The sequence below is a fragment of the Elgaria multicarinata genome, chromosome 7, assembly GCF_023053635.1.
Source record: "Elgaria multicarinata webbii isolate HBS135686 ecotype San Diego chromosome 7, rElgMul1.1.pri, whole genome shotgun sequence".
In the NCBI taxonomy this organism is placed as follows: domain Eukaryota; kingdom Metazoa; phylum Chordata; class Lepidosauria; order Squamata; family Anguidae; genus Elgaria; species Elgaria multicarinata.
Window position 1 is genome coordinate 85741470 of NC_086177.1, and position 10008 is coordinate 85751477.

General features: G+C 42.5%; 1 protein-coding gene across 1 annotated transcript in view; it reads left to right on the plus strand.

The window, feature by feature from the left end:
* Positions 1-8775, plus strand: part of PTDSS1 (phosphatidylserine synthase 1) — a 43288-nt gene extending 34513 nt beyond the window's left edge. The window contains exons 12-13 of the mRNA XM_063130979.1: positions 520-589; positions 5395-8775. Coding sequence (XP_062987049.1) covers positions 520-589; positions 5395-5504 — 180 coding nt within the window. The 3' untranslated portion in view covers positions 5505-8775. The remainder of the gene's footprint in view (positions 1-519; positions 590-5394) is intronic.
* The last annotated feature ends 1233 nt before the right edge of the window (positions 8776-10008 follow it).

A 10008-nucleotide genomic window follows, 5' to 3' on the forward strand; every position in this document is an offset into this window, starting at 1 on the left:
AAAAAGGATGGAAATGATCCCTTCTGTCATGTGGCTGTAGTCATGGTACAGAGCACCACGCAGAGGGAAAAGAAAGATGGCATTTTGGTTGGTGCCTGCATTTACAAATCCAGCCTTTCTTGGAAAGACTTCTGTGGTCTAGGCAGAACTGCCAGGCCCAAGTCTCTCTGAACTGCATAGTCACAGCTATCATTCCAGTCTTGATGAGTTTTGCTGGGAAGTAAATAGTTACTGCCACCTCACAGACAGGAATGCCAAACACTAGTGGAAGCTTTGTGTTGCACAACAAAACCCAGAGGAGCTGATTTAGCCATGCTGTCTTAGGGTTCCTTGCCTTCTCTGCTAAACTGTCTTCCTTGTCTTCTCTGTTAGACCTTCACAACAGGGGAGAAGCCTGCATTGCATGTAGCACTTGCTCAATATCTCTGCAGTTTTAAAATTGCATGTTTGATAGACTCTGGAGACAAGAAACAGATTACAAAGATGAAACCCCAGTGATGATCCTCTTTGTCTCCTCAGACTTTGTCGGAGAGCGAAGACAGCTCGTACATCCCAGATGCTTCCTGGCTTAACTCTAAGTTTACTAGAGGTACTCGAAGCCTTGTGTGGTACATTCTGTCCCATTTTTGTCAGTAGCAGTAACACCTTTCCACATTTTCAGCCACTACTCACCCCAGCCAAATAATCCTAGGTGATGGGGGGGGGGAAGAGAGATTTAGTGTCCCCCCGCAGTTGTATTCTTCTTCAACGGTTCCCTAGGCTGAATTCCCACGTTACTTTTGCTCACTTCTGAGACCTCCAGGCCACTAAAGCAGCCCTTAGTCCCCCCATCAACTGCTCTATCGTGCAGCCTAGCAAGTGTTGTAGATACTGCTGGCAGAATGGTGTCTTGAGGCTGCATGAGGCTTAGCTGCACCTCCGGAGGTTGATGTGTGTCTGTGTATTTTGGATACTAACCCTTGTATGCAGAGGTTAACTTCCACCCTACTCAGCTTACTGTAGTAGGACCTTACCAGGAACCTTTGCCTCCAAGGTACTGCTGAGAGAATGTGCCTCAGGCGAGATCTATTGTGGCCTGGCTCTTAGGACACTGTGAAAAGCTTAGCGCCTGGGCATGTGGAAGCCATTCTGCCTGGCAATTTCCCTTCACACACAGACTTCCTGTTGTCTCCTTTGGCATTCCTGGAGGCATTCTGAAGCTTAATTAACCAATGCGTTAATTAGGACTGGGGCTAGCACAGCAGTGCTTCTAATTTCGTCAAACAGGGAGAGCATGGTCAGAAAGGGCCCGGGTCTCTCTCTGGCTCTAGGGCAATTGGCTTCTCCAGTTTATAAGGGCCAGGAGTGTGAGTGTGGAACTGCACAACAGCAGACAAGGGCAGATCCTGCATAGCACCAGGGATAACAGCCATGCACCTGAGATGTGGGGGGGCTTTGCATCAGCACAGGAGCTTTTAGGACGGTTCTGTTCACACTAGTCCACTTCAAGGGCACATAAGAGAAGGATAATTAGAGGCTCAAGGAAAACTGACTCCTTAGCTGCACCTCCGGAGGTTGATGTGCATTTCTCTTCCCCGATCTTGTGCTCTCCCAATGTTTTGGTCTACAACTCCCACAATCCCTGGTCATTGGCCATGCTGTCTGGGGCTGATGGGAGTTGTCCGAAACATCTGGAGGGCACCAGGACTGTTCTAGTATATGTCATTTTGAGTGTTAAACATGAAGCCGTCACATTGAGCTTTTGGTCTACATTATAAATCTGTATCCGTTCCCTACATTGATGTCTACTCCCTTTCGAATTCTCGATAGTGATTTTAGCTGGGTCCAAAGAGCTGCTTCAAACATACCCAAAGTCTTGGGCACACCCAGTGGGAGTTCGAATTTTTCCTTTGTACAAATCTATCCTCCTAACACTTCATGAGTTGAAATGACCCCGAAATGGGCTGCTGTTTGAGAACCCCCCCCCAAGTTCCAAGCATTCTTTGGTATGCCAAACTATTTGGGGAGTTCTTTGGATCTAAACCATAGTCTCTATGTTGGATATAGTTACTAACATATAGCCTATACTGGCTGGGGATGATGGGAGCTGTAGTTGAACTCATCTGGAGGCCACCAGGTTGGGGAAAGCTGCTCTGTGTCAATGGGGGAGTGAGGTGAAATAAAAAAATGAATGGGGTGCATGGTGGATATTTTTAAATCCCACTTCTTCTTATGTAACTCCTTTTTGTTATGAAATGAATGACAACTTTATCGGAAATAAAACATTTGTTAACGTACATTTTTCATTTTCAACAACATAACATCCTTTTTCAAACTATGTAACTTTCTGTTCTATATTACATATCGAACATATGAAAACACAACATATTGTTCTGTAGTATGATCTCTTAACACGATTTCCTAGTAATATTTTCCTTTCTTTCATTTTAGACATTGACTTACTCTTATGTTAACTTGAAACAAAATAAAATGTTTTTAAAACATTGAAAACATTTCCCTTTTGACAACTTCAGTGACATATTTTTATCCTAGCCTTTTTTGTTTTTGCTCTTTGAAACATTCCAGTGTGTTTTTCCTTCAGTTATTTGGTTTTTTAAGGATTTGAATTAAAACAGCTTCAAATGGGTTGCTGTGTATGTCTTTAGCACAAGTAAGCCTGGTTTCTTTCTTCTACAATAGTTGAAAATCTTCCTTAACTTTTGACTGCTGTATTCAGTCTTTGCAGCAGTGCAGTCTCCATTTTCTCCAGTTGTCTTTTCATATATTTAATTTCCTTTTTATAATTTTTAAAACCCCAAATATGTGTCAGGCACTCCATCGAGGGACTGGATGTTGAGGATAAAATTATTTTTCATGGAAATTTCTTTATTTCCTTTTTCTCTTTTGGCAGCACTGATGTCCCTTCCTTTATTTTATTCTCTAATTTTCAAGCATCTTCAATGATCAATTAGGTTATTTTTCATTATTTTACCTTTTACATGTTTGTTTCTAAAATGGTTGGACCTACACATAGTCATGCTGAGAGTAGACCCATTGGAATCAATAGGACAAGTTAGTCATGACTGTCTTAAATCCCATTGATTTTACTAGGTCTACTTTAAGCATTGCTAAGTCTGGATCCAACCCATGATCTGTTCTCACACACACACTCCATTACCATTCTTCAAGGTTTCACCTGTTATTTATTTATCTTCATTTATAGCTATAGAATTACATTTTCTTTTTTTTAAAGTTAAGAAAGAATTTACAGCTTATGCACAGAACCAGGGTGTGGAGAAAAGCCTACGAGTGAAGCACTCTCTCTTTAAAAGTCCAACATAGCTTCTCCACTTGGCACTCTACATTTCAAGCTTTCACCATGTACATGGTCAGGAATTCCCTTTGGTGGCTACATCTGCCACAGCTCTATTTAAAATCTCTCCCAATACTCACCTTTGACTTAAACCTTCTTCGGTAACTGTTCAAAGATGCCAATGACCCATCTCCTAAGCTGTTCCTCTGCGTATGTGTTAGACTCTGCCCTTGGTCGGGTGTCCAGATGCATTCGGATATGCCTGATCCAACTCTTCCATCAATCCTCTCCCCAGGTTTCTTGAGGTTAAAAATGACAAATGAGAAATTCGTCATCTTCTGAAAGTCACAGCTGAGCCTTTGAGCTTCCTCTATCATAGATGATTTAGAGAGCAAATTGTTGTGTGTGTGTTGAGGGGGCGGGCGGTTTGCTTCCTATCTGTTTCGTTCCTCATCCCATATATCTGATCTTAATAAAGCTTCTAAATTTGGAACATGGGTTTGACTCAATGTTTTTAAAGCCCAATGAGAGACTCTCGGACCTAGGGCAACAGAAGGGTGCACGGGCTGAAGAGCACCATCCAATGCTTATTGCAGGATTTTGCAGGCGCTTGGGCAAGTTACCATCAATGCCCCCGCCCTCCTTAAGTGAGTCTGGCCTGGTTCAGACAACATGCTAACCCATGCTGCTTAACCACAAAATGGTTAACGGAATGCATTAACGTTAATGCAATCCATTGACCATTTTGTGGTTAAGCAGCATGGTTTAACGTGTAGTCTGAACGGGGCCACAACCTTCTCGCCATCATTGTCACCAGCTGCTATTGCTGCTGCTCCTCTTTCTCATCATTGCTACCACTTGCTTGCTTGACAGTTTGAGCGCTAGTGAGCAAGTAGGCAGCAGCATCTGCTGCTCCTCCTTTTCACCTCCACCATAAATTAGCAAGTTGCAATGGTGAAGAGGAGGAGCAAATCCAGGAGACTTGTCACTGACTGGGGCTTGCTCATTGCCTGACCAGACCTATCTTTGACGCTGGCCGTGGTACCAGCCATTGACAGTAAGTTCCAGCTCGCTGCCCCCACTATCCTGATCTGACACTTGCCCAGAGCTGTTTCTCTTACTTCCTGCCCCAGAGTAAAATTGAGAAAGGGGAGCAAAAGAAAGTGGGGAGCCTGCTCTGGCTGGGACCCATAGCAGTTGGGCATCTCACAGGCTTCCGTATGTGTAGCCCCACCTAAAAAGCCTTTTTAAAGCAGCTAAAATTCTGCTACTTGCTGTTTCAGCCAGAAGAGAGGGACTTTGCTGCCTGGGTGAAAAGTTCATTCTGCGTCCTTTCTGCCTGACCTGTCCCTTTTTCTCCAACTGTCCCCGCTTTTCACACAGGTGATCTGCTCTCAACTGCCATCCCTCATCCTTCTAGGATCCCATACTTCTCATCCACAACTAATTGATTTTTCCAGGGCTTGGGCAGTGGGATATTGGGACCCCCGGCCTTTTTCCTTCCTCTTTTTTCATAAATCAGAAGTTTCTTGCAAATCTACATCTTCTAAGGCAGGGATGGGCAGAAGGTAGATCTCCAAAAGTTTTGTACTTTACTTCCCAGAAGCCCCTGCCAGCATGGCCAATGATCAGGAATGCTAGGAGCTGAAGTGCAAAAGATCCAGAGATCTGCCTTCTGCCCATGGGTGCCCTAAGGCATTCCTCTGCGTAAGTGCTAGACCTGCCATATCCTTCCTGAAAAGACTCTTCCCTGGTCCCACTTGTTACTATCCTTCCCTACCCCAGTTTGAGAGCCCTACTCTTGCCCTCTTCTTCCATTCTAAGTGGCCAGTGTATCCACACGCCAGATACCCACTTTCCTAACATAAGGAGTGATGAAAGATTTGAGAAGGTGAGCCATTATTGCACCATGATTAAACAATTGTGTTAACAAGGGGCAGGGGAATATGTTGGTAGTTAAACCACTAGATGGCATGCAGGTTTCAACAAAATTGTATCAATATGCATGAACAACTCACATTTGTGAGAAACAAAGCTTCTTTAAAATAACCACAAATCTCACCTGTGTGTGTGTGTATGTGTGTGTGTGAATTGCTTGTCAGGAATGGAAGACAGCCCACCCAAGCACTCCAGCAACAGCGAGAGCCATTCATCTAGGAGGAGGAATCGCCATTCAAAAACAAAAGTAACCAATGGGATTAGCAGGAGATAGAGAGATGGTCAGGTTCTAGATTTGTTCCAGAAGTGTGCCTGAGAGCTAAGAAGCGAAACTGGGCCTGATTCTGAATTCCCTGCTTGAAGTGAAGGCCAACAAGAGGAAGAGATGGAGGAGGGGAAGAACATCTTCAGCAACCGGAGGCTTGGACCTTGTTAAGATGGAGCTCATCTGTGTATCGCAAATCATTAGCTGCTGTCACTTGCCACTCACTGGCTTAAATCTAACCTCTTCTGCACTTGACACTCAAAACAGTAGTACTATTATGCTGAAAGGCGAAAATAGTTGCTTGCTCCTGAGGGGTTCATGTGATAGTCTTTGTTCAAGCAGTGTGAATGCCTTCTGAAGGCCTTTCTTTAGTTGGGAATGATAACTCAACAGTTAACTGAGAACTTGATTTATTTTTTATGTTCCCATTTTGTTTTGGCTGTGTTTGTGTGTGTGTTTTAAATTGTTTTGCATTTTTGTTTGTTTGTTCATTTAACAGAACTCTTTGACTGAAAGCTGCTTTGCCTTGGTTCTTGATCTGATAGTCAAGATTTTCTATGCTCGTATCTTTTTAGGCAATCACACCCATATTTCAATATCCAGGGTACGAAGTACTAGAAAGTGTGTTCTTGATTTGGTCCAGTTGATTTTTATAATGTTTAGCTCTGCTGAATGTTCATTGTGTTCAATCCTGTCTCAGATAGTCATGAACGTCTGTTACGCAACACGGGCTGTGGCTGCCCTAAGCGGCAGGGGAACAAACCCAGCTCCCTTCAAACACATGCACACATCTTGTTTCTTCTCTGGCAGCTCCTTTGTTTCCTGTGTGTTTATCATGGTATTCAGGTACACCAAACAGTTTCCTCTTGATAGGCCTGAACACCCTCCACCCCAACTGCAACAAAATAATCCCAGTTTTCAAGAAAAACTCATGGTTAAGGCTCTGTAAACTCCAGCCTGGCTTGATAAGATGGCTGATCCAGGAGAGTGCTTATGGTATCCTGGGTTTTTTAATTTTTTAAAATCATTTTACACTCACTCCATTTCTTTCCAGAGCCAGTTTTATAGAATGCTTCGATCACATTTTTTTGTTTTGTTCCCCATTTATTTTTTATTTATTTTTTTAAAAGAGCCATCTGTTTACACCTCTGTTTACAAAGCAGAGTTAAACAGGGCCATTCCCAAGAAAGGAAACAGTCAAAATAATGAAGTATTTTGCCATGAAAATTGTGGTACCAGAACAAAAGATGATTTTGCATAGATTTTGTTTTCTGTGTTTAGTTGGTCTGCCTTTGTATGTGCCAACTAGGTTGTGGGGCTGGTTACTCCGGAAGGCTTGGCAAAGAAGACAGGTGACATAAGAGCCCACTTCCTTAGCATTACTTTTCATCTGGGAAGTGCTGCTGGCTGTGATAATGTCACAGGACACGCGCCACAAGTTCTGAAATATTGTGAAGACTTAGGCGTGAAGTGACTGTAAATAGAAAAACACCACTGTAATCCATGACGTCTTATGTGCCCAGGGGATCAGCTTTTTGAATGTGATCACTATGCAGTTGCTAATCCACAGAAAGCTCTGTTTTTGTTTTCATTCACGAATGTGCAAACTCTTGCATCAAAAGCTGCTATATCCTATTTGCTGCAACTATGCTAAATGTTAAGGGGTGGTGGTGGAAATGTGTGCATCTGAAACATTTTTTCCAACCAATGTTGCTTTCTCATTTGTATCCTGAAAGTTGTGACCTGATACATCCATGTATTTTTAGCATGCTACATAATTTTTGAATGTATTTGAGATGCTCAAGTTCGGTCAGTTTTATCTATTTCCTTGTCAGTTGCTAAAAGACAGACCAATGTGTATTCCCCCCCCCATTTTATTCAAGACCAAAGCCAGAAGAATGTTAATGTTCTTGTAAAAATTGCAGGCAGTTCATTTTTAGTGTTAATAGTGCCCACATTTCCAAAGAGCCTGTCCTGTTTTGCAGAGCTTAGAACATGCAGAATTCTGGCTCTGTTGAAGTCAATAATCAAGATTTCATCCACCCCAAGAATGTTGGGCTCTCTGGTCTACAGTGCATTTTCATGTAGAAAAGCCATGTTGGCCAGTTAAAACGAGCGCTTCTGTACACAGTTCTCTGTACCATACAGTGTACATGCTGAGCTTTTGCAAAACCAGACTGGTGTTAATGTTTACAGTGGCTGTGATGCAGTGGGCCATGTATGAACGGGCTTTTCCTGCCAGCAGTTAACTCCCTGAGCATCCTCAGAAGCTGCTCTAAAAGGTCCATAGCCTCCCATATGGAGCTGGGAGAATGATAACTACTGCTGGAAGGGGAAATTGGCAACATACAAATGTCAATGTGCAACTCAAAGACCTTATGCACTTTGGTGTTTAGCCTAGGTTCCCCCCTGCCTCCATTATTAAGGAATTATGAAAGACTATTTTGCATGGGTAAGCTTGGAAGAGGAGCACTCTTTTTGATGAATCCCTTTAGATAACAGGGATTGTTATCCATAAGTATATCTATAATCTGTCACAAAAAAACAAGTTATGTTGAGTCTTCAAGTACTGTGTGAACTATGGGCATGTTCTGTAAAGCCATTGATTATCGCAGATCAAAGAGATATTACTCTCTCGGTTCATATTTGGCCTGCAGGGTGATAATGTTTGCTATGTTTTCCATGGAAATGGGAGTTGGACCAGTAGAAATGGTGGGATAGGGCTTTGATCAGGTCTAGATACACGAAGGGTCAGACTTGAGCGTTTAATCCCCTAACGAGTAAATTCCACATGTGAGTTGTAATGCTTTCACTAACCTTTTATTGAGAATTCTGGAAAGTATGTACTTGTTCCCACTTATATGCTTTTAAACTTGCTTTCTGCCTTTTCCCTTTTTCTCTCTCCCCACTTTTTCATTTTTCCACTTGTAGACACTCTAGGTTGTGGTGGTAGCTGTTCTGAAATTAATCATTTACTGTGTGTATATTGAAAAAGAGGTTGACCTTGTTCCTCTGGAGGCTGTTCCATATCAGTCATTGATGGGGGAGCACAACCTGCTACACTATGGTCCGGACAGTAGCAGCAGCTTATAACATTGCAAAAAGGCTCTGCTACGAACAGAGCTTTTTTTTATTTTTAAAGAAGGCCAAAAGGGACATATAATAGGAAAAGTCTAGCCACCCAAAGTAAACCTATTACCAGCTGCCAGTATTAAATTTGAGTAACGCGTTGTTTTGTATAAGAGACAGTGTCTAATAAATACATGGAATTTGGTTTCAACTCTGCTTTTGGTTACTCGCCTGTGAAAAATAAAGTCCTGAATGCCTGGGATTAATTTGATGTTTCTTTTATTAATGCCCTGATACTTAAAAACAAAACAAAAGACATAGTAGGCTATACTGTGTGAACTGTCATTATCGCTGTTAGAGGTATGCTTTATCAATTGCACAGTTGGATTATTTCTTGCCTTTTGGCTGCATCATCATCAATCCCTCACTTTATTTCTGTTACACAGAGAAGATGACATCTCCAGAGCTCTTCATCTTTTATAACACCTAAATGTTATGCTGCCATTAACTTTCATCTCCAAATAAACTCTACCTGTGAAATATTCTCAAACCCTCTTCCTTTCTGCCTCTTGGGATGGATCAATCTTTAACACTACAGAGAGAGAGAGAGAACATATCCTAAACAAATATAACATCCATGAAAAACACCACCAAACATTGGTACTATCTAACATTCCCACTAAATATCATTCGGAACAGCTATCTTATATAAGAATATGATAGTGTAAGGCTTATTACTTGAGATTTACCAGGCTAATTTTCTCATTTTTGATTTAAACTGAAGCGGGAGCAGTGTAGATGTGCAGAAAATTTTGGAAGTTCAAAATAGTTCAACGCTTTAGCTTAAATAGCGTTTTCCTCTGCGCCGAACAGGCTGGGCAGCCCCTCTACCAGTAGGATGACAGACAGCCCTGCTCATCCAATCAGTGTGGCTTGAAGATGGGCCCCAGGCACAGCTACTAGTGGGGAGGGGGGCGAAGGAGGCCAATTGGGATGCCTGAGGGAGTGGGCAGGGCCGCACCACAAGCAAAATTCAGGCGAGGGGTTTCACTACATGACCCATGAGCCCCTTTGTGGTGAGGGGATTGAGGGGTGCAAAAAGCAGGAAAGGAGCTGGACTAGTTGCACCAATAGCGACATGGGCTTTAGCGTTAGAATACAACTTCTGGTTGGACTTGTCACCACAGGAAATGCAAATGAGTTGTCTCAGCTTTGTGTGCAATTATGACAATGTCCTCAGCATGTGAACTGAGCTGGGTGTTCATCATAGTCCTGGCTTTCAAAAAGATGCTGCCTGCTTGCTATCTAATGGCAGGAGATAAGAGCCTGTTCTAAGCTGCTTGGTGGTTTTTTTGTGACAGTTGCCTATCGAATAAGAATATTAAACATTTGTATAGTTCTTTCAAGTGTTCAAAACGTTTTGTATGCATTATTTAATTGTAAA